The 25,562-nt window shown below is 42.4% G+C and overlaps 1 protein-coding gene across 2 annotated transcripts in view; it reads right to left on the reverse strand.

Moving 5' to 3' along the window:
- Nucleotides 1-734: 734 nt before the first annotated feature.
- nell2a (neural EGFL like 2a) overlaps nt 735-25,562 on the reverse strand; it is a 110,006-nt gene continuing 85,178 nt past the window's right edge. For both annotated transcript variants that reach the window (XM_020056546.2, XM_010898191.3), the window contains 5 exons: nt 13,854-13,994; nt 6,923-7,116; nt 6,028-6,204; nt 1,117-1,341; nt 735-914 (listed from right to left, as the gene is read on the reverse strand). In XM_020056546.2, coding sequence (XP_019912105.2) covers nt 873-914; nt 1,117-1,341; nt 6,028-6,204; nt 6,923-7,116; nt 13,854-13,994 — 779 coding nt within the window. In that variant the 3' untranslated portion in view covers nt 735-872. The remainder of the gene's footprint in view (nt 915-1,116; nt 1,342-6,027; nt 6,205-6,922; nt 7,117-13,853; nt 13,995-25,562) is intronic.

Below are 25,562 nucleotides of genomic sequence, written 5' to 3' on the forward strand. Positions count from 1 at the left end.
ACAGAGACAGTAAAACAGTCCACTCAAAGATAAGCCCCACTTATTTCTTTCATCAAGGCTGGTCCACTCTGGTCTAGATATTGCCCTGCCCCAGGGGAGCGGACGATCTTGGTTCCTGTACTGTCGCTGTTACAGATTCAGGTCAGGAGCTGTGTTTAAACAGTCAGCCAATTCTGAGCTTTTTTCAACTGACTGGTCTTTGAGCCAATCATGTCTTTCTTTAGAGCTGAACTGATCGGTCACATAACCAAACCCTGAAAAATAAATCAGGCTTCTGGATTTTGTGAATGAATTCAAGGGGAGAATGACCACAGATTGTGCAGTTATAGGGCATTGTCTGATATCAAATGTATAATAAACATTTTAGATTAGTAAAAACACAAGTAGAAAACAATCATTAATGTAAATGGAAATACTTTATTTCACCACCGCACAATAACAAGCCTTGAAATAAATAAAAAAATAAAAATGAAAAATCATGTTACAGAGGACCACAAAATATAGACAACTATCATAATGTGACAAATGAAACTTACACTAAAGTGACCACTAACTAGGATATCATTTAGAGATTAAAAGAGTTCAGAAAGAAAAATGTTTCCACACCGAACACAGTCATGCCAGTAGAATAGTATTTTTACAGTGTCATGTTGCAGATGATTTGGGGGTCCAATGCACACAGGTCACCCAGACTGGTGAGGCTGAACAAAGAAAGGGGGCTTGTGGGTATTGTATTCCATCATCTGTGCTGTATAGTACATGTTTGTATTTTGGTATAAAGAAGTTGGGCAGGAGGGTGTAAAACGCAGGTTTTTTTTTTTTTTTTTTACATGGATAACACTGTACAGGTGGTGCCATCAGAGCTTCAGGAACTAAAGGCACATGGGGTCCACTGAACAACAAATATGTCCGTTCTGAAATAAAAGAGGAGAGAGAGAATTTAGACTGGGACACCGTTCCTCTACAGCAGAATGAGCTCACATTTTCTTCCTCACTGAAAAGCAAACTTGGTTTGACATTTAGGTTTTCGATAAATTCGCGGGGCTGTTCGGCTTTAGCGTGAAGGTGAGCTGGCCGACACGGCGTGTGTATATAATCAATATTCTCGGCTGTTACCTTGCACTGACAGTGGGTGCATTCCGTGCCGTGTTTGGCCCAGGAGGAGCCACTGAATCGCTGGATGCCGTGCTCGTCCGTGCACGTTTTGGTGATGTCGTTGCGGATGGTGTCCGCCTGGCAGGGGTCGGTGATGCAGTGGGCGCAGCACTCGCCCTCTGGAACCACCGTGAACTCACAGTCCACCGGGGGGCATGACAGGGGCCAGCAGTCCACCTGCCCCTGCTGGGGGGAGACAGAACCAGAATGTAACACAGTGCCAGAGGAGTAGAGACAGTCAGACTGGAGTAATCACACCGAGACAGAACCAGAATGTAACACAGTGCCAGAGGAGTAGAGACAGTCAGACTGGAGTAATCACACCGAGACAGAACCAGAATGTAACACAGTGCCAGAGGAGTAGAGACAGTCAGACTGGAGTAATCACACCGAGACAGAACCAGAATGTAACACAGTGCCAGAGGAGTAGAGACAGTCAGACTGGAGTAATCACACCGAGGCAGAACCAGAATGTAACACAGTGCCAGAGGAGTAGAGACAGTCAGACTGGAGTAATCACACCAAGGCAGAACCAGAATGTAACACAGTGCCAGAGGAGTAGAGACAGTCAGACTGGAGTAATCACACCGAGACAGAACCAGAATGTAACACAGTGCCAGAGGAGTAGAGACAGTCAGACTGGAGTAATCACACCGAGACAGAACCAGAATGTAACACAGTGCCAGAGGAGTAGAGACAGTCAGACTGGAGTAATCACACCGAGACAGAACCAGAATGTAACACAGTGCCAGAGGAGTAGAGACAGTCAGACCGGAGTAATCACACCGAGGCAGAACCAGAATGTAACACAGTGCCAGAAGAGTAGAGACAGTCAGACTGGAGTAATCACACCGAGGCAGAACCAGAATGTAACACAGTGCCAGAAGAGTAGAGACAGTCAGACTGGAGTAATCACACCGAGACAGAACCAGAATGTAACACAGTGCCAGAAGAGTAGAGACAGTCAGACTGGAGTAATCACACCGAGACAGAACCAGAATGTAACACAGTGCCAGAGGAGTAGAGACAGACTGTGGGTAAAACAACCCATTCATAATGATAATTGACCAACTTTCATGTGGAAACTTTTCTGAGACTGTTGAATCCATGCTACAAAGTATCCAGGCTGTTCTGGTATTAAAGGGGTCTGACCCAGTTTTTGATGGGTAGTACCTAATACACTGGCTGCTAACTGGACTGTCCATCTCCTCTACAGTTAGACTGAATGGTTGGTCTTGGTAGACGTTTCACTATTCTATGCCAAAGTAATAGTGTCCAACAAAAATATAAACAAAGACATTTCTATGCCACGGTAATAGAATCCAACAAAAATATAAATAAAGACATTTCTATGCCACGGTAATTTTGTCCAACAAACATATAAACAAATAAATTTTTCCTGATAAATCTATAGATGTAAAATAGCAAAGGAGCTCACTGCCTGAGCAGGTGCACTGCATGAGCAGGTGGAAGACATGTTCAGAGGCTGAATGGTCCCGAATTGCTAGTCGCTAAATGGAGATGGTTTGGCCATCCACTCATTCTCCAGCTAATATGAATCACGCAGATTCAGCACAGAAAGCCTTATTGGATTTCCCCAGCAGCCATTTCAAAAAGCCTGCGAAAACAACTCATATGTTATGGCCAACTTTATACTGCAGATCTTGGCTAAACTTATGAAAACATTTTCATCCCTGAGCTTTAGTAGTTGACCCCTCTTTCAGAAATGGAAAACAAGCACACACACACAGGGTTGAATTCTGCTGGCAATATTCAGCCCTCATTTCAGGGTGGTTGCAGTTGGTGGGTGTCCTTTTGGTTGATGCTTGGCAATGTGAGTGGATTGATTTCCTGCCTGATGGGCCCTGTCCGGGGCCTCCCACCAACCGGGGCCACAGTGTCACTATGTTATTGTGCCGAGGGAGTAGGGTCAGTTCTCCTTCTCCACTGTAAATCCTTGTAGATCTAAGGAATGCGCGTTCTAAATTTTCCCTGTCTCCTTCCCTGTTTAAACTTAGGAGGACATGAGGTCTTGGCCCACACCTGCAGAGTACCAGGCTTGAAAGTGTTGTTGCTGTCCCTGTCCAAAGTCCTCCTGGCTGTGTTGCAGATCAAGACGATACCGGACAATTTCAGCTTCCACTCTGCTGACTCATGCTTCTGACCTGGATTAGGTTTAATAGACTCTGGACGTTCCCACATGCATTTTTATATTATTACAACTTGTACTCTTAAAATGTTCACCCGGCACAGCCAGAACAGGACTGGTCACCCCTCTGAGCCTGTTTCCTCTCTAGGTTGCTTCCTAAATTTCAGCCTTCTCTCTAGGTTTCATCTAAATTTCCACCACTGAAATTCAACATGGTTGTTGTTTGCTCTTTGGGGTTTCAGGCAGGGTGTTTTGTAAAAGCACTTTGTGACAACTGTTGTTGTAAAAAGGGCTTTATAAATACATTTGATTGATTGATTGACACACACACACACACACAAACATTAATGCAGAGAGTTTGACTTGACGTAAGTCCCCCATAAGGATATTTACTATCCTTGACAATCAGCTAGCTCTGCAGTCTTGGGATGTTGTACTAAATGAGTGGGAGTGTAATATACAGACCCATGCCATGCTAATGTGTGCTCCCTGCCTTAATTTAGTGAGTAAACATTTCAAGTGTGGTTGCCCTGGAGCAGAGCACTTTCCCAATAGCCAAAGGCACCGGGTGTAAATGAAGCTTTAGATTTCCATTACATAAACACTCCCAACCGAAGTGTCTGCTGGTATGAATAATAATTTGGAACATAATTTAAGTGTGTCATGTGCATTGGAAGGTGGGTAAGGAACTTATGTAAATAAAAGATGCCCCTCTTTCTATGTTTATGTCCCCAAGCAGGGTTATTCATTTCATTTTCAAATCATCACTTAATGTTTAATGAATAATCACTGTCCATTTAAAATAATACATTTCCCTTGAAATACTTGGTCAATCAGGTGGGCATTAGGGAACTAATTTATATATATATATTCACGAACACAGATCTGACTGGATGACAAGATGGAATAGGGCCCACTCCCACACATAGATGACCAATCCCCAGTTAATTATAACGTCAGCCTTGTGACATCCTGATTCATGTTACGGCTTCACAACCGCTTAGGCAACCGCAACCATTGCTATATAACCAGATCTAACCCAAAGTATTGCCATGCTATAGTAGCGATTTCAAAAACATACAGTCCTTCAAACATCCATATTCCGTCTCCGAAATAAGCCCGCAGATAAATGTTTGTCTATGATTCAAATGAGTGGTGCCGTCTCACTTCGTCATGTCTTTCTTGTATTAGGTATAGGAATGCGGGAAGTGGGAGGAGAGGGGGCGCCAGAGTAACGGTGGTTCAGACTCCAACCCACTCTGGCACTGGCATATGCACTCTGGAGGCTTCGGATTAGACCGCTAGACCACCTCAGGCCACACATTCTAAGCCTGTCCTTCCCCCCGCTGAACGGACCCTGTAGGATTCTGGCTGTGCTAACTGTGGAGGCATTCAAGGTTCATTTCACGTCTCTGTCACGCTATAGGATCCCACGTGTATCTCCCCGCACCGCTCTCCTCCGCTCTGCTCTTTCAAGTACTGGCTGTTGGCCGTGTGTGTGTGTGTTTGTGATTGTGTGTGATTGTGTGTGTGTTTGTGATTGTGTGTGTGTTTGTGATTGTGTGTGTGTTTGTGATTGTGTGTGATTGTGTGTGTGTTTGTGATTGTGTGTGTGTTTGTGATTGTGTGTGATTGTGTGTGTGTTTGTGATTGTGTGTGATTGTGTGTGTTTGTGATTGTGTGTGAGTGTGTGTGTGTTTGTGATTGTGTGTGATTGTGTGTGATTGTGTGTGTGTTTGTGATTGTGTGTGATTGTGTGTGTGTTTGTGATTGTGTGTGTGTTTGTGATTGTGTGTGATTGCGTGTGTGTTTGTGATTGTGTGTGATTGTGTGTGATTGCGCAACGTGATGTATGCATGCGTGAAGCAGAGAGACAGAAATCCCATTTGAGAATCTTGCTTGGTTCTCCCTCCCTCTCAGAAACAGTGCTTTCCCAGTCTTCTAATGGCCAGCTGTAAGTACTCCATCTTCAGCCCTTCAGGAACGACCCTTAAGGACAGCGTCACAATGGAGAGAAAGAAACCGACCAAGCCCAGCAGTCTAGCCATGGTTTCCGGTCTATTCATATGCTAATCACAGCAGGGGAGCGACGTGCGCTGGATGCCCGCGTGTCTGCTTCACAACATTCTGTGTGATCTGGGGGAAGAATAACCAACAGTGATGCTCCTCCTCTGAAGGGAGGGGTGGGACGGGCGTGGCGGGCGGGAGAACAACAACAACGCCAGCTACAGATGATTTGTGGGTCGACGTAAAGGAAGAGTGACACAAATGCAGCTAAGTGTTGCTTCTCTCCCTGAGCTGAACGACCAGGGAGAATGCCAAGCAGAACATTTCCATTTAATAAGCATTTGGCTGGTGGTGGAGACGGCCACATCAGAGGCAGTCGAATGTGATGTTCTGTCAGATTCAGTGCGAAATCCTCCAGAAGAAGCCTGCCTGTTGTTGCTTGAAGAGCAGGGACGTAGGAAAACTGTCGATGCTAACAAATCTTTATTTCTGTTTAGGTTCAACAGGGGATGCTCTGAAGAATCTTTATTCAGTTTTATTTATTGCCAGGACGAGCTCATCCAGAACACTTCATCCATTCTCTAGGTGGACAAAGTATCCTACACACGCGCGCACGCATGCACACACGCACACACCACTCTGTTTGTCCAGTATCTCCTGTACATAAATCATTCCCCAGAGTGCCTCTCAGTGCGTCCTGTATAAGCGGTACTCACCAGGCACTGGCACTGCTGGCAGTTGTCCACCCAGGTGTCTCCACTCCCGTAGGTCAGCAGGCCGTTCTGGTGGAGACACAGGCTGCTGAGGCGGGGATCACACTCCGGACAGCAGAACAGGTCGGCCGTGGGGTTCTCACAGTCACACACCATCCTCCGGCACATTACCTGACCCGTCTGCGCGGAGGGGAGAGACACACCGTCTGTCAGTCAACTGACAGCCAACTCTCAACGCACGCAGGGACTGTGGGCGGTGTGGCGCCCAGCTCTCTCCAGATAATGTTGTACAGTCTGACTCTACTGTTCTGTATGGACGTAACGGCGTTCTGAGGTCAATAACCCCCACAAACTCAATCTGTGCTGTTGCCCTTGGTTATTGGTTGGTTACACAAAACAATAACATGTTTACTTCTCGCTCTCGTTCTCACAGCTATTCAATACTGCTAATTTTGACGGGCAGGTTCTCAATTTCTCCAATCAACTAAAATGACTTGTTTCATTAAAGCTTAATTTCTGCCCTCATCTTCTATAATCAAATGAATAATGTGATGCTTGGTCGTTCAATACTCATACTAATCCTCTGTAATCACCTGCTAGCATTGCCAGACAACAGACATTACCCAAAATGAAACGCTAAATTACTGAACGTGACGAGACTGTAGGCTAACAATCACAAGGGAAAATATAGTTTTTTTGGTTTTGTTTATGCAAAACCACAATTTTCTGTAAGACGCGTTGTGTACGCATCTTATTCAACGCCGTCTCACCAAGTGAAAGATAAATCTAACCAAATTTCGAAATCAATACTCAAACGGCCTTACATCAAACGTCAGAAAGCCTCTGGCCTGAACAGCATTGTGTTTTGTTTTTTTACCCGTCATTTCCTCAGCCTCACCTGACAGGAGCAGACAGAGCATCTGTCATTTTCCAGCACCCAGATCTGTCTGTTGTGTTTCACTTTGTTGTCATGGATACAGTCTCCGGAGCAGTTCCTTCCGTGAGGGCACCTGCAGTCGTAGCCTCCTTCCAGATTGAAGCATGTCGTGTCATTGGCACAGGTGTTCCTCCCTGTCTTGCATTCATTGATATCTGTGGGGAGCCAAGGAGATGACCTTAAGCATACTGCATACTCCACACAGGCCAAATATACTACAGTTAAGGCACTCAGACAAACTGACTTTTAACGCTATCCACCACAGTAACAATTTCAAAACGTTCTGCTTTCTTCTTGTCTAACAGAACGCTGTCATTTTGTCCTTCCCAGAAAACCACACTTTTTCTGGGCAAATTCAAATTCTGAGCGGTTATCTTGTTTCTTTACGGTTAGTTTAGATGTCTACGTCTCTTTGGGCTTTGTTTGTCTGTCTATATGTCGGTTTGGATCAGTCACACTTGACAGGTAATATCATGCCATAAAGCAGAAAGGCAGAGCAGTAATCCTGCTGCTGAGGCGTATTGCAAGATTGAGTCTCCTTCCATTTTGACATGACAAGGTCTTGATTTTGATTTTATTAGCATACACCATGGTGACAGCTGTTCATTCTGGGATCCTGACACAAATGAAAACAACATTGTTAACTAAAATAAGAACAAACCAGCTGTAAAGTAGTTCTGTGCGGCTGTGTGTAGTGTGTGTAGAATGTGCGTAAGTGCGTGTGTAGAGTTTGGGTAAAGAGTATGTGTAGAATACGTGAGGGAGTGTCCCTTCAAGTCCTCGCTACATGTCGTGAGGAGTTGATTAATTGAATCAAATAGCTTTTTAATGCACGTTTTCTGTTTCAAGTGGCGTAATAGGAAGTGGAAGGTAGATCCTTGTAATCGTGGCCCTGTGAAATATTGCGTGTTGCTTTGCATTCATTTTGACAATGGGGTTTGTGAAGAGACTCCTGATCTGTGGGGCTAATGCTAATGAATAGGATTCACAGAGCACCTTTCTTCTGACTGAGCTACTAATGCTAATGAATAGGATTCACAGAGCACCTTTCTTCTGACTGAGCTACTAATGCTAATGGATAGGATTCACAGAGCACCTTTCTTCTGACTGAGCTACTAATGCTAATGAATTGGATTCACAGAGCACCTTTCTTCTGACTGAACTACTAATGCTACTGAATAGGATTCACAGAGCACTTTTCTTCTGACTGAGCTACTAATGCTAATGAATAGAATTCACAGAGCACCTTTCTTCTGACTGAGCTACTAATGCTAATGAATAGGATTCACAGAGCACCTTTCTCCCGACTGAGCTAATAATGCTAATTAATAGGATTCATAGAGCACCTTTCTTCTGAATGAGCTACTCAAAGAGCTTTAAATACATAGCAATGGGGAAACCTGTGTCATCCACCACTGACGCAGCACCTACCTGGGCGATGTACAAGGACCAATTTGAGCCAGAACACTCACCACACACACGCCAAATAGAAATGAGGAGGGATGGTTAGGTGTCCATAAAGGGAATAGGGCCAGGTTGGGAATTTAGCCAGGACTCCTGCTTAACACACCTACTCCAATGGTCGATTGTTAGGGAGCTCAGTTTTCTCAATTTGTTGGTATCACTAAATACTAGGTTCAGTTGAGGCTTAGAGTTTATGGGAGGATTTGCTTAATGTACAATGTTTTTGGTTTGATGTGTGTTAAAGGCTTGTTACTCGCCACTCATTATATTGTTCTTTGTCTAGGGTTGCAGTTATTTCACTAGCTGTGCTGACATGGCTGTGTTAAATCACCAGCCCCTGAGGGCCAATTCCCATTAACAAGAGTTATCGGAATGATACAAATTATTTCAATTTAAATCCAATTAAATATTTACATTTAACTTATTTGGTAGACGCTCATATCCCAAGTGATTACACTAGGGAGTGTTTATATTTTACATACTTTTTCATATTGTCCCTATGTGGCAAATAACCACCAACTCAAATGTTCCATTCTCTTACCCAGTAGACAGGGCAGGTGATCAGTGCCCTTACTAGTTTAACTTTGTTTTACATTTCCAGCAATATGTTGTAGTTCAAAAAATTATGAATAATTTCAACCAAATGGAGTAAGCAAAACATTTGTCTTTGATTTAGAACCTGATACCTATTTATTTGACTATTAACTAATATATTGGTGAATTGTATGAATCACTCATTGAACTGCATTAACATATTCAGCCAACAATGCCTTATTCTATGTCAGGAACATTTAAGTCGAATAGAACCTGTTTTTAAAACTTCATACAAAGCTTTCTGATTGTTTTTCTTCATATCTGCAAAGTACATAAAAAGCTGTTAGTTTCACTTTAACATGTTCCTTGTGACACTGTAAAGACCCAGTGTTGACCTCTGACATGACCATTGTTCCTACATGGTAGTTAATGCCTTTTTATTTGGTACGGGACTGTAGGGTTTCTATGACAAAGTCAGACTGAGGTCTCTTTTAAAACTGAGCTTGTATGTAAAAATTATAAAAAACATTTACATTGAACAACAAAAAAGTCACTTATCAAATATTTGAATTGCCCTACAAGCACCAAAATGACAGGCTTCAGATTATTCTGCAAAACATTCCAAGAGGCAAGAAGACAAAAGCAGTCTTCCCTAACTCTGAATAAACCTGTGGTATCTCTAAGACTAACTAGTCTTGAGAGCACGTTTCGAAAACTTTGTTCTGGTAGTTAGTTGTTTGGCTGTTAGTTTCATGTACCATGCATTCGGAAAGCAGTCAGACCTTTTCACTTTCTCAACAAATCCATTACCTCATAATGACAAAGCAGAAACACGTTTTTAGAAATGTGTGCCGATTTATTTTAAATAAAAAACAAATATCTTGTGTACATTAATTGAACACTGATGCATCAGGTTTGCTTTGATCATCCTTGAAATGTTTCTAGAACTTGATTGGAGTCCACATCTGTCAAATTCAACTCATTGGAATTGATATAGGAAGGCACACACCTGTCTATTTACCTTACTGTGCATGTCAGAGGAAAAACCAAACCATGATGTTCAACTCAGTGATAGAACTGTGTTGAGGGGAAGGTTATAAAAAAATTCTAAAACATGGGATGTTTCAGCCAAACTAAATAACCGCACAAGTGTAACTTGACCAAAAACTCAAAGGCCACTAACAAAGCTTCAGAGTGTCTCGGCAAATATGGAAGAACCTGCCTTAAAAAAAGGTGACGCTCATCACCTGGCTAATACCATACCTACAGTACAGCAGGGTGGTTCGAGCATCATGTTATGGGGATGCTTCTCAGTGCCAGGGACAAGGAGACTGATTGAGCCAAGGATAAATGGAGCAAAATACAGAGAGGTCATGGGGCAATAATTAATATTTCAGAATGACAATGACTCTGATAAAGACATGCCCAAGAAGACTCAAACCTGTAATTGCTGCCAAAGGCGTCTGAACACTTGCACATGAGATATTGATGTTTTTCCATTTTCAATAAATTGGCACACATTTCTAAATTTCACTTTGTCATTATGAGGTATTGTTTGTTGATTGACAGCAAAACATTTTTATTATTAACAAAGTCTATAAAACAACAAAATGTGGAGAAAGTGAATTGCTAGGAATACCTTCTAAAGGCACTGTGTTAATGACTGTATCAGCAAAGAATAACCAATTATACCAAGGAAAACCGCTAGAGCTGCAGCCCAAAGCTCAGTAGAACCAAGGACAAAGGCAATGACAAAGGTGAGTGATGGCACTTCAGCTTTTTCCTTGGTTTCACTGTATTCACTGTATTTTTGGAGTTAATGCGAACATGACACTCCGTTTCTCCATAATGCAACACAGTGGAGAAATTGCGGAGATATCTGTCCACATGATAAAGAATTTATGTAATCAGGGCTTGACATTGGCGTGTAATGCAGTCACACTTACTAGCCACTTTGGTGGCTCTGTGTGTTGGCATGGTAAAACATGATCTTGCGCCTAAAACATGAAACACTGCAGGTAAAATAATGGTAGGACCAAACTTTTTCCATATTAAGTGTTGCCAGGGGGATGTGTTTCCTAGACAATAGGGCTATTTTTAATAGACTTGGGCGAGTCGAATTTCTTTCTGGAGACAGCAGCATACAGTTTAAAGTCAATGAAATCTGTCAACCTTGCATACAGGACCACAGCGGTTCAGAAATCGCGGAGATGAGTGATGTCGGAAAAACAATTGCATCCTAGTTTTCTTTCACACCCAAGTGTGTCAAAATATTCCATTAAAACGTAATAACATCAAACTACATGTTTTTAAAGTTTTCGGGTGACTTCTAGCCTAAAATTACAGCTTTGTTTTTAAAGAGAGATCGCGAGACAAAACAAAGACGATAGGTGAAAAGACAATCAGAATAGGGTATGTACTATCACCAAAAACATTAGGCTATATACGCAATATATAGAGTAAAAAAACACAATGAACGTATTTAAGTTATTAACAATATAAATATACGAACGTGAAGACGCTGGATCAGCGACAGCAGCAGAGCCTAGTACAGCTGAAGGAAGTCTAGGGAGATTAACAATGTGGCGTCAAGGCAAAGATAGGGGAAAAATGAATTGACCGAGCTGTAATAAATACAGCTCTGTTTCGTTTTTTATGCAAGTCTATATTAACAAGAACATAGCATAACAAAAATAGACAACAATAATATTGACTGTGATTAATTATAAAGCTGATGGGTTTCATATTTCATATTTCTTTTTAAATAAAATATTAATATAGTTAAAAACTATAATAGTTGTCTATTTCAAGTGTGTAACCACATTATATAAAGTATTTCACAGAGGGGTGTCCGGTAGAGTGGGTTACCACATTTGCCTAATAGTGACTGAACCAGTGAACATTACAGGCTACGATGTAACACACCATAGTCAAATTTTATCAAATAAAACGTAATTCCCCAACAACAAAATGGTGGCTAGTGAAAATGTTGAGTGGCTAGTAACTTTGGAAAACAACTAGCCACAGTGGCTAGTGAGCAAAAAAGTTAATGTCAAGCGCTGTATGTAATTTATCAAAAATGTATCCTAGATAATTTTCAGACAAATGTGCAGTTACTGCTCTTTTGCTCAGTACGGCAGAATACTTATGCGGCGACGCAGTATATTAACACTGCAGTATATTAACACTGCAGCAGGACCAATCTCTTGTGGAAGGCTTTCACATTACAGAGAATAATGTTCCAGAGAAAGTAAACAAGTTTACAATATACATTTATCGCCAGCACTAATCTCGCAAAAACAACTATTGTTAATCTGAATGAAACACTTGTAGTGTGAATAAAACAGCAGTGAAGAATAACAATGTCTTTCATTCAATCCTCAGTCATCTGGCTCAGAGCAGAACTTCTCTATCTGTTGTTCATTTTCTGCTATAGAGAATGTTCCAAAAATATTGAAAGTGCAGTTAAAAGCAGCAATTTGGAGGAACATGCACCAGTTAATGGTATGTCCAATCAAACTAATAGCTACACCAGACAGCTAAAATGACTCTGTATGATCAATGTTAGAATACACTGGAATAATGGAAAACCACTAAATATTGTGAAGGTCAACTCTATCCACGTGATATCATATGGAAACATCATCTAGTCAATTCAAGAATTATTGGCACCATCCATGAAATAGAGCAAAAGTGAATGCAAAAAATAAAAAACCCAAACAATGAGTCATAATTTGGCCCCAGATGTAAGGGAGAGCTATATACTTTTATTTGAAAAAAATCATTTCTCAAACACAAAACCACATATTCTATTGTACAATTTGTTCTGCAAAACATAGGTTTCAAAAGTATCGGCACCCATAAAGAAATGGCATCTGTGATGAAATGCAATGCTTGAGTTGGTCTCAGTCTCTAAGAACTGTATTGATGCCTTTCACCTGTTCCTGTTTCCCTGGGGTATAAATATGTTTCACAAATGTCAACTCCCTTGTCAGCTGAAAGGACACAGATGGTTGACCAACACAGACAAAAATGAACTGTTGAAAATACCACCTAAGCACCGTCAGTGCAATCATCATAGTTTCAGAAGTCTGAAACAGTTGCAACTAGGCCAAGTTGAGGACACCACCGACTTGTTTGGAAAGAAAAAAGGTGTCTGCATTCAAGGAAAAGCGCCTGGTTAAAATATGGTGGTGGATCATTGATGCTTTGGGGCTGTTTTGCTAAAAGTGATCATGGGGCTTTTGTTTAGACTGGTAGCATAATGAATTCCACTAAGTACCAGGATATTTAAGATTGCCTCTGCCAGGAGATTGAGACGGGGCAATGGATAGACATACATCCAAATAAACACAGAAATGGTTGCAGGACAACAAAATCATTGGTTTACAATTGCCATGTCAGTCTCCAATCCAATTTCAACCCGACTGAAAACTTGTGGTTGGAATTGATGAGGCCAGTCCACTAGTGCAAACCTAAGACTATCAGGGATCTTAAAATGTGCTGCATGGAGCAGTGGTCCATGGTCCATCCAGAAGGGTTCGCCAGCCTTGTCCGACTACAGGAGGAGACTCAGTGCTGTTATCCACTCCATGGGAGGATTCACCAGATATGTCATATGTCAGTATAATCATTTTAAAACCTATGCTTTGCAGAAGAAACTGAATACTCAATAAAATGTATAGGTTTTGACTAATTGTGTTGTAATGAAATTCAGCTCCCAAAATAAAACTAATCGTTTGTGTCGTTTGTTTGCTGCAATTCACTTTCGCTCAATTTCATGAAGGGTGCCGATGCTTGAGTTGACTGTACATTATGGGACGAGGTGAACTAAGATTGTCTGCAACCACACTGCACTCTTTTTGGGCTTGCAAACAAGGGCCGGAGCACTCACCTACGCACGACCCTCCATTGGCAGAGAACAAGCCATTGTCGTGGTATCCATCACGACACTCGCAGTGGTACCAGCCGGGAAGGTTCACACAGATGGCTTTGTCGTCACACTCCACAAACCCATCAGAACACTCATCAATGTCTGAGTGGAGGACGAACAAGAAAGAGAGAAAGAGCGAAAGAGAGAGAGTGAGTGAGAAAGTGAAGGACAGAGAGAGGTGATAAGATGATATCAATAAGTTATAACGCTCATAATCGTATCCTTTAACAGCTTGCCTAGAGACCACTGGTTCTGAATAATGTCAGCAGAACTGCTGATTGAATGGAACTTCATTCATGCCTGGTAGGTTTTTTAACATTGTCTGATCCATAATTGATACAATAGCGTGTCCAGGAGTTGATAGAATATGCATGCTGCATCAATATGGCATGAAAACAGCTAGATAAGTGTTTGACGCATCAATGGAAGAACATTACAGAGGTAATTATAACTACTTTTACATACACCCTGAAGATGGGTGTTTTTAAGCATTGGTTTGAATCTGCTGTTTTGGCAAAACCGGTCCTCCATGTCTCCCTGCTTTTCTGCCAAACAGAATTAAAAGGCCTGATTTAAAAAAATGTTTACAATAGAAAACATTTAAAAAAAAAGGTTGTTCTAAACCCTGGAAAGATTTTGGAACCTTGTGAAAACAGTCCTTCGTGGTACAAGCGAAACACAGACACTGGTTGTACATTGATAGAACTGCCCAGGAACCATGACCCAAACCTGACTCTCAATGATGTCCTCTATAACACACCAATAGACACGCGTACATGGTAAGCCCTCCTCTCTTCCTTTCTGCTCTTTCTCATCACTAGCAGCTACTAAACCAATTGATTTAGACAAGATAAACTGTAACCCTTTTTAATATGCTTTTTTCTTTCAAAGGTTTGAGGCTAATTTTTAATTAGATTGGCTTGGCCAGATGAGGGAAGGTAAGCTTGTCATTAGACAGGGAGGGCTGAATATGAGGGCTCAGGTTTGAGAGTGATTAGATGTGTCTGTGTTGGTTCTGATGGCTTTTTTATGATTGCGTATTGTGTGATGCATCATCAAAGCTCCTCATTATGGAAATGACTCTGTCCTGTCAGTGACCTTCCCATCTCATTCCCCCAGAGTCTCAACCAGCAGGACCCATGGAGAGACAGCTTAGACCCTCTCTCCTCTTCCCATCACACTCTCCTCCTTTCCCCTAATCCTCCTCTCCTCCCCTTCCCCTCTCTTCCTTTTCCCCTCTCCTCTTCTCTCATTCACTCCTCTCCTCCTCCCTGCTCATTGTCTCCTTCTCTACCCCTCATTCTCTGCTGCTCTACCCCTCTTCTCCTCTTCCCTCATGCTCTCCTCCTCTGCCCATCCTATCCCCTGCTCCTCCCCTCATCCTCTCTTCTTTTCACTCTGCCACACCAGTAATAGGATTAAGATCTATTGGCTAATGAGCCCTCAGCCCTTTAATAGAATTTCTCCAGCAGATTAACCATTGATCAAATGTCTTGGAGATTAGGCCCGTATCTATTCCAAAGACCTGAGTGTTTGTCCGAGCAGAACATAGCAGGTTTACTCTTCTGCTATACATGCCATAGTCCAACATGGCTTCAAGGGTGTTTGACCACTGGGCATCGATGGTAGTTAGTTATAAAGTATATCAAATGAAATAAATAATTTCTATGTTAAGAAAATGTTTTGTTCCTAAGTGAAGTAGACAATTATTAACTCAATATTTTAAAAACTCTTAAAAAATGTACCTGCCCTATACACAGTGGGGAAAACAAGTATTTGATACACTGCCGATTTTGCAGGTTTTCCTATTTACAAAGCAGTAGAGTAATTTTTATCATAGGTACACTTCAAATGTGAGAGACGGAATCTAAAACAAAAATCCAGAAAATCACATTGTATGATTTTTAAATAATGAATTTGAATTTTATTGCATGACATAAGTATTTGATCACCTACCAACCAGTAAGAATTCCAGGTCTCACAGACCTGTTAGTTTTTTTTTTAGAAGCCCTCCTGTTCTCCACTCATTACCTGTATTTACTGCACCTGTTTGAACTTGTTACCTGTATAAAAGACACCTGTCCACACACTCAATCAAACAGACTCCAACCTCTCCACAATGGCCAAGACCAGAGAGCTGTATGAGGACATCAGGGATAAAATTGTAGACCTGCACAAGGCTGGGATGGGCTACAGGACAATAGGCAAGCAGCTTGGTGAGAAGGCAATAACTGTTGGCGCAATTATTAGAAAATAGAAGAAGTTCAAGATGACGGTCAGTCCCCCTCGATCTGGGGCCCCATGCAAGATCTCACCTCGTGGGGCATCAATGATCATGAGGAAGGTGAGGGATCAGCCCAGAACTACACGGCAGGACCTGTTCAATGACCTGAAGAGAGCTGGGACCACAGTCTCAAAGAAAACCATTAGTAACACACTACGCCATCATGGATTAAAATCCTGCAGCGCACGCAAGGTCCCCCTGCTCAAGCCAGCGCATGTCCAGGCCTGTCTGAAGTTTGCCAATGACCATTTGGATGATCCAGAGGAAGAATGGGAGAAGGTAATGTGGTCTGATGAGACAAAAATAGAGCTTTTTGGTCTAAACTCCACTCGCCGTGTTTGGAGGAAGAAGAAGGATGAGTACAACCCCAAGGACACCATCCCAACCGTGAAGCATGGAGGTGGAAACATCCTTCTTTGGGGATGCTTTTCTGCAAAGGGGACAGGGCGAATGCACCGTATTGAAGGGAGGATGGATGGGGCCATGTATCGCAAGATCTTGGCCAACAACCTCCTTCCCTCAGTAAGAGCATTGAAGGTGGGTTCGTGGCTGGGTCTTCCAGCATGACAATGACCCGAAACACACAGCCAGGGCAACTAAGGAGTGGCTCCGTAAGAAGCATCTCAAGGTCCTGGAGTGGCCTAGCCAGTCTCCAGACCTCAATCCAAAAGAAAATCTTTGGAGGGTGCTGAAAGTCTGTATTGCCCAGCGACAGCCCCAAAACCTGAAGGATCTGGAGAAGGTCTGTATGGAGGAGTGGGCCAAAATCCCTGCTGCAGTGTGTGCAAACCTGGTCAAGAACTACAGGAAACGTATGATCTCTGTAATTGCAAACAAAGATTTCTGTACCAAATATTAAGTTCTGCTTTTTTGATGTATCAAATACTTATGTCATGCAATAAAATGCAAATTAATTACTTAAAAATCATACAATGTGATTTTCTGGATTTTTTGATTCTGTCTCTCACAGATGAAGAGTACCTATAATAGAAATTACAGACCTCTACATGCTTTGTAAGTAGGAAAACCTGCAAAATTGGCAGTGTATCAAATACTTGTTGTCCCCACTGTATACTCTGTTTTATTGTGTTATATGTCATACATAAGTGTTATTTTCTGTTGTTTTGGCAAGGTCTCTCTAGAAAAGTATGCTTACAGGATCTTGAAAAAAGAAAAGCCTTCTCTGTTCACTCAGTTCTCAGTCATGAAGTGAAAGCTCTCAAGCTCTTTGTTGCCAGTGAATTTCAGTTGACAGAGCATCAGACACTTTGAAATGAGAAGCTACATGTGGTCTTCAGCCAGAAAGGGAAAGGGGGAAAAAAAAGAATCTATTTAAATAATAATTTTTCCAATCTGACTGCATGAAATTTTTCAAAGAAAGATGGAGCGGTTAGTTAATATTTATAACCAACCTAGAGGCAATACAGATCTAAATATACATAAATGGAACTATTTTTAGCATATATTCATTCAAACTGTTCTGTTGCTAAGCATGTGCCCTGCTATGGTGACAAAAGGTCATGTCTTCAATGGAACATTTCACCCCACACTTCCTTTATGTGCCACCACAGCTGTTGATCATAGTTACAGAAGGCACTTCCAAAGCCTTTTGATCAATTGGCAGTGGCTTTAAATATACCTTCGCAAATCCCAGCGCTTCTACTTAAACTACTTGCTGTCACATCTGAATTAAGTCGTCATCACAAATGCAAGGCACATGTATTCAATACTATCTTTAAATATAAATTTAAAAAGACAGTAACTAAGCCTATAGTAAAGAGTAACTAAGCCTTTAGTATAAAAACATTTTTCTTTGTCATCCAATGTTAAATTGTTCTCTCCCATACTGCATTATCTAATACATTCTGGGATTTTATAAGAATGAATTTTAAATAATGAATGTTTAAACCCTTTGCTACACAGTATTGTTAACGATAAATTACTTTTACTTTTAAAAATCTATTTGAATTTCACAGAATTAAATTCTCCCTCCTGTGGGGTATGATCCATTCAATTTTTAAAAGGGAATTGTAATTAAAGAACAAATTGTTACTCAATTTAGACCTGACTCCAGCCCTGGTGAACCCGGGTCATAATGGCTACTGAGACATAGATGGATGGAGATGGAGACAGCGGAGCAGTGGAGACACAGAACAAGGTGGAGAGAGGGACGGAGAAAGGTGGAGAGCTGATGGTGTGGGCATGGTTATGGCGAAGATATGTGCCAGGTTAGAAATAATGGCGCAATATGAACAACTCTCCAAGCACAACCAACTAGTAGGTTGATGTCCCCTCCTCCTGCTTATTGCCTTACATTTCAGCAGACGCTTGTATAGACGGTGAATTCCATGAGCAATTAGGGTTAAGTGCCTTGCTCAAGGGCACAACAACGGCCCTGTTGTCGGCTCCGGGGTTTAAACTCGCAACCTTTCAGTTCCTTACCCGACTTTCTAACCACAAGGCTATTACAGAGGCCCGTCCTCCTCCTCACATTCACCCTACCTCTACACTCTCACTTAACCCCTCTCACTCCATCTCTCTCCCTCTCCTATCTCTCTCCATCGCTCTCCCCCTCTTCTCTTCATCTCACCCCTCTGTCTCCAACTCTCACCCACCCCTCGCTCCATCTCTCTCTGAGCTGAGGCAGATAGAGAGGTAGCAGCTATCTTCCCCTCCAGTCTTGACTGACAGGACTACCTCAGGGCCTGGACACGCAGGCTACCAGCTGTAGACAGAAGATCTCACACGGTGTACAATACGATTACAGTTTTTCCATTTCACAGTGAAATCAAGGATAATCCTGATTTGCTGCTCCTGGAGCAGAATACAGTACCGTTTATAACACCTCCTAATTCTATTTCCAATGTGATTCTGCCATCCTCGGCTGTATGCATGTTCTGGTTTTAAGTGGATTAAACATGTTGTTGTTGACATTAGGGATTACCACTCCGATGGATATGTCCGGGGAGTATGCAGGGTTAGTATGCAGGGTTAGTATGCAGGGTTAGAATGCAGGGTTAGTATACAAGGTTAGTATACAGGGTTAGTATAGAGGGTAAGTATACAGGGTTAGTATGCAGGGTTAGTATACAGGGTTAGTGTACAGGGTTAGTATGCAGGGTTAGTATACAGGGTTAGTATACAGGGTTAGTGTACAGGGTTAGTATGCAGGGTTAGTGTACAGGGTTAGTATGCAGGGTTAGTATGCAGGGTATACTAACAAAACTACTGTTGGTACACAAAGGCAAGTAAGTACCATTACAGCAGAATGAATGCTGACTCACTTGGTAGCCGGGAAGGCATGGCCAAGTGAAGTCTACAGATAGATGTCCAGTTCATTTCCTGATACACTGAGGGTAAATACTGCACTGCAGTGGTCAATGCAGAGGCGGCAGATTGGCCTGGTGGGTAGAGTATGGTCCTGTCCCTACGCTAGGCAGTAAACCACAATTGCTTCCAGGTCGTTGCTGTAAATGAGCGAGTTCTCAGTCGACGTGGCTAGTAAAACAAAAGCAGGTTGATACTAACTGTAAGCCCAGTGCCAGAAGGGGTTGGGACCTGAGGCAGTCACAGTCCCGGGGAATGGAACTGGAGACCTGGTCTTCTAGTCCGGATGTGCTTTTCACAGTGTGAGTCAGTGCACGCTAGTCTCAGCTCAGATTTACAACAGTGTTATTGTGTAACAGTGTTATTGTGTAACGTTTCACGTCACAGTGCTGTGCGATGGTTAGCTGTTCATCCATCACCTCAGAACTAGAGCCGCTCAGTACAGTGGTGTTTCCCACGGTGCAGTGTTTCCAGTGTCTGCTCACCCCGGACCCCCCCTCACATCAGATGTGTCATTCAGCCACCAGCAGGATGTGCTCAGCTATACGACAGTTCGTGCCATTAGCAGGCTGCCTAATTAAAGGCATGCTAATAAGCTTCTAAATAAATAATAAATACAGAATCATCGTGCTTAAACAGCTTGTTTGAGATCAACTAGCATGGCATCCCTGGGCTTCATGGATACTCAGGGAGTGAGAGGAAGAGAGGGAGAGAGAGGCTTGGGGGCTGGCATGGGAATAAAAGCTCTGCACAACTGCTCAAACTCACTTCTTCAGACTCTGAGGACAATGTGATCTAGTGACTAGAATACTCCTCCTGTGGCTATCATCTGTCTGCCTGTCTGTCTGCCTGCCTGTCTGTCTGCCTGCCTGTCTGTCTCTGTCTGTCTGTCTGTCTGTCTGTCTCTCTGTCTGTCTGCCTGCCTCTCTGTCTGTCTGTCTGTTTGTCTGCCTGTCAGTCTGTTCACACACCGGCTCCCCCTCATTCTCTAGTTAAGGCCGGGTGTTTCTGTAAAAGCACTTTGTGAAAACTGCTGTTGTAAAAAGGGATTTATAAATAAATTTGATTGATTGATTGACAGTCAGTAAACAGACAATATCAGTTATATTAAAAAGTTATTAGCCCATCCCCTCATTCTCTAGTCAGTGATCAGAGACTGTCAGTCACATTAAACAGTTAATAGCCCCTCCCCTCATTCTCTAGTCTGTGATCAGAGACTGTCAGTCATATTAAACAGTTAGTAGCCCCTCCCCTCATTCTCTAGTCTGTCATCAGAGACTGTCAGTCATATTAAACAGTTAGTAGCCCCTCCATCATTCTATAGTCAGGGAACAGACACTGTCAGTCATATTAAACAGTTAGTAGCCCCTCCACTCATTCTCTAGTCAGTGATCAGAGACTGTCAGTCATATTAAACATTTAGTAGCCCCACCCCTCATTCTCTAGTCAGGGAACAGACACTGTCAGTCCTATGAAACAGGGGAGCTGCTGGAGATTTACAGTATTTTAAAAGGTGCTCCCCTTCTAGCCGCTTTCACTGACTCATTGTAACCACTGAGAATTGCCCACCAGGGCAAACACGGTCCGCAATTATTGCGGGAAGGTACAGTGGGCTGCCGGAGAACAGGAAAACTCCAATAAAGAGCAGTGTCTTTCAACAGAAAGGACGGGAGAAGATAATGAGCTGAAAAAACGAAAGATTCACCACAACGGACCAGTTCAGCGAGTCAGCACAACACATCTGACTAAGGACCAAAAAACATTTCCCTCTCAGCATAGGTTGTTCTGTGGGCCATGTTATGGTAAGTCCTGTACCTCTCTGTCCACAGCCTTCTGTAGGCTCCCTGTAGCAGCCATATGCTAAATAATGCATGTTGTGTCAGAACTGTCAGGGTGTTGCTGTCTGTCACAGCAATTTGTCACTGTCCCATCACTCCATACAGGGATGATCTGCCATGGAGACATACACACACGCACGCCCGCAGAAGTGACATCATGGGCTCTGAGGACCCAAGCTCTGGCTCCAGTGTGTGCGTGTTTCATCCTGGCTCTGTGTTTTAGTAGCTTTCAGCTGTCACAGGCAGTCTGACTGCCACCGTTCAGTATTCGGTGTGAGTCCCGTGGGGGGAACTAAAAGCAGCACGGTGGGTCGGGGGGGGGGGGGGGGGGGGCAGGCTGCTGTGAAAGCTTTTCTATGTTCAGCCACCAAGGCTCACTCAACCTTGACCCGCCTCGCTCCTCAGGCCGGAAGGAGGGAGCCAACCCTCGCCCTATCTCTCTCCTCAGTCTCTCCCTCTCTCCCCCGCTCACTCTATTTTTCCCTTCTCGTTTTTTTTCTCTCCCTCTACTCAGCTCTCTTTTTCTCTCCAAGGACGGGGGTATTTTTACATTAGGAGTTTGAGCGGTGTGAATTCCTTCCGGAATGAGCCACTCCTATCCAACAGCGGGAGCTCTCTCCGGGGAGCACGTTCCCCAGCAAAGGGACGCGTGACGTCTCTGACTGACGCCTACAGTCGATCCCACGGCTGTCGGCTGAGGTCTCCGGCGAACGGCGGTGGTGGCCACAAACCTCCGGAGGGGCGGCTTGGGCTCTGTGTCGAGGGCACTCGGGTCAGGTGAAGAAAAGAGCTGTGACAAGCCTGACTGGTCTGGAGACAGAGCGGAAAGGAAGAGAAAGACTGAAGATGGAGAGCGGAGCAGCTGCCCAGCGGGTTGAAATAAGCCTTGTCACCTAAGGCACGCTCTCTGGTAATCTGCTTTATTATGTGTGTGTTAAATTATAATCAAAGTCAATTATTCACTGTCGGGAAGGAAGGAGCCCAAAATAAACAAAGCCCTTAGCTCCACTTTCTTGTGATTTTCCCTCATTCTGTGATTAGACTGTCTGTACCGCAAATGTTTGTTTGTCGTTAATTAGGCTTTGATCATTTCGTTCTAAACGATTCCATTCAACAGAAGAAGAAAAATTGTCTCACAAATCCATGTCCCCTTACAGTTCATACTTCCACAGATCAGAAAGTCGCTGATTCTACAAAAGAGGAAAGAACAGGGGGGGGGGTGAAGCCCAAGCCTTGTGACGGTAATGAAATGGTTGAACGCTCAAACCATATCATTACCAGGGTACATGGTCATCAGAGCTGGTCCACTGCAAAGAGCAGATGGAGAAGGGGACAGGAAATCATGGTTATTACGCTCCTAAAACCAGTCAGCCAGCTTCCCTTCAGCCATGATCAACATCACAGAACAGGACAGAACAGCACCCTGAGAAAAGTAATTTGCTTTAAGACAGGCAGTAAAAGGGTGCGCCTCTTAAAAGTCCTTAATGTGCGATCAATACATGCACCGATGACTGGGCAGCAGTTCAGCAACTCTGTTTATGTTCTGTCTTCCCTGTCTGAAAGACACAGAGTCTCAAACTGTCATGCCTCAGTTTTCTGTTGGCTTTCCTTGCGGTCTTGTCTTGACTGCTATTCTCTATGCTCGAGGGGCTTAAAGCAAATCTTCTGTAGTATCGATCAGGGATAAGAAAGAATAAGCTGCTAGACAACCCTGTAAACATTGTTTCCCGATTTTACATGAAGAACAGATAAATATAATAAAAATCAAATAAACCAAAAGTACAAATGATGGATAAATAATATACTGCTGTGAGGAAGGAAATATTCCTCTTTGTCTATTTTGACATATTTTGACATGAAGATAATTAAGGTAAACTGCTTTGCTCTGGGACAGAATGACAGATTTTACAATGCACCTGGCCCAGAGATTCCATTCAGAACCCTTTTGGTCAAGTCAGACGCTGTAACTGAGATCAACTAATCAATTTAAAAGATCAAAACTTGGCAATTCCATAAACTTCAATATTTCTTTATGTTGTAGATTTGCTCAAGTGTTTTGAATCATTGTCTAGCTGGAATGTCTATTTTCAGTTCAGCTTCTTCAGCTTCCAATTCTTAAGGCAGCATCTTTATTTGCTCAAAGTATTGTAGTACTGTTTGATGACCAGTGGTAAATAATGTATAATGCTTGGTCAAAAAATAAGAACTATATGGCACGGTGCGTCATTACTTTGTGAGCTATTGTAATTTGAAAGTTAGACAGATAGGAAAGCTCTAATAGAAAACGCTGATTAATATCAGGTGTGATGCAGACACACTCCTTCCAATTATGCTGCGACTGCAGTTGGAATTCTCCAATGGCCCATTGGAAGAGAAACTAGCTCATTAGTCACCACAGAACAGAATGTAGCCATACAGGAGAGGAAATAGGATGAAGAGAGGACATAGGGATATTAAGGGCCAGGTTTGGGTAATGGTTCTGGGTAAACTGAAGACCTGTGTTTTATGGGAATACAAAAGCTGGTGAATAGTAAATTAAAAATCTCAAGCAGCATGAAGCAGTTACTGGATGTTTTAGAATACAGACTTTCTATCTATCTATCCGAGGAAATCACATTATTTTACATCTAGCAAAGGAGCTTTGTGCTTCAGTAAGCAATGTTTCTAAAGATTGATACTGTGCAGCAAACTACCTTAAATTTCTCATCAGTAATCAGTTATTAGCTTAACTAGCTTAGCCATTCCCCTTTCATTGAAGACAGTATGCTGCCAACCAATCAGATACCTGGTGCAACAGACATCGTGCTGAACCCTTCCACCAAAAGCTAGTATTATCATACCGTGTCATTTCTGGGGCAGCAAGTCTGCAACTTAATTCAAACGGTAAGCAATACTGAGTGGGATTCGCCAGATTCTGCTAAACAGAGGGGGGAATAATGGTGAGGCTAGCAAAAACACAATGGGAATCACTTGACACGATGACACAACCAAATTAAATTTTAGACTTGTTAATAAAAAGGATAAATAGCACAAAGTTTCTGATTTCAGATCTTCTAATATAATAAAGTTGTACATTGTGTTATCTTAATTATTGCTAATGAAAACTTTTAAGGGAATTCCTTTATTTGCACATTGTAGCATAATAGTAAAGACATCAAAACTATGAAATTACAAATACTTAATCATTTCGCAACCAAAAGTGTTGAACAGATACAGTACATTTAATATTGTAGTTTCTTCGAGGTAGCCACCCTTTGCCTTGCAGTTTTGCACAATTTTAGCATTTTCTCAAAAAGCTTCATGAGCTAGTCACCAGTAATGTATTTCAATAAACAGGTGCCCTTTAAAAAGTTTATTTCTGAAATCTCTTTCCTTACACGCTAATGAGCCCATTAGCTACAGTGGATATAAAAAGTCTACACACCCCTGTGAAAATGCTTGGTCTTTGTGATGTAAAATAATGAGACAAAGATAAATCATGTCAGAACTTTTTCCACTTTTAAATTGACCTATAATGTGAACAATTCAATTGAAAAACAAACTGAAATCTTTGAAGGGGAAAAATTAAAACCTTACAATAACCTTGTTGCATAAGTGTGTACACTGGGGATGTGGCTGTGTTCAGAATTAACCAATCACATTCAAACTCATGTTAAAAAGAAGTCATTACACACCTGCCATCATGTAATGTGACTCTGATTATTCACAAATAAAGTTCAGCTGTTCTAGTAGGATTTTCCTGACATTTACTTAGTTGCATCTCAGAGCAAAAGCCGTGGTCCGCAGAGAGCTTCCAAAGCATCAGAGGGATCTCATTGTTGAAAGATATCAGTCAGGAGAAGGGTACAAAATTATTCTCCAAAGCATTAGATATACCATGGAACACAGTGAAGACAGTCATCATCAAGTGGAGAAAATATGGCACAACAGAGACATTACCAAGAACTGGACGTCCCTCCAAAATTGAAGAAAAGACGAGAAGAAAACTGGTCAGGGATGTTTCCAAGAGGCCTATAGCAACATTAAAGGAACTGCAGGAATTTCTGGCAAGTACTGACTGTGTGCTACATGTGACAACAATCTCCTGTAATTCTTCATATGAATGGGATATGGGGTAGGGTGGCAAGATGGAAGCCTTTTCTTACAAAGAAAAAACAGCCAAGCCCGGCTGAAGTTTGCAAAAACGGACTGGGGCCTTATTCAGGGTGGAGGGAATTATGA

Source organism: Esox lucius, chromosome 19, assembly GCF_011004845.1.
Source record: "Esox lucius isolate fEsoLuc1 chromosome 19, fEsoLuc1.pri, whole genome shotgun sequence".
NCBI lineage: Eukaryota > Metazoa > Chordata > Actinopteri > Esociformes > Esocidae > Esox > Esox lucius.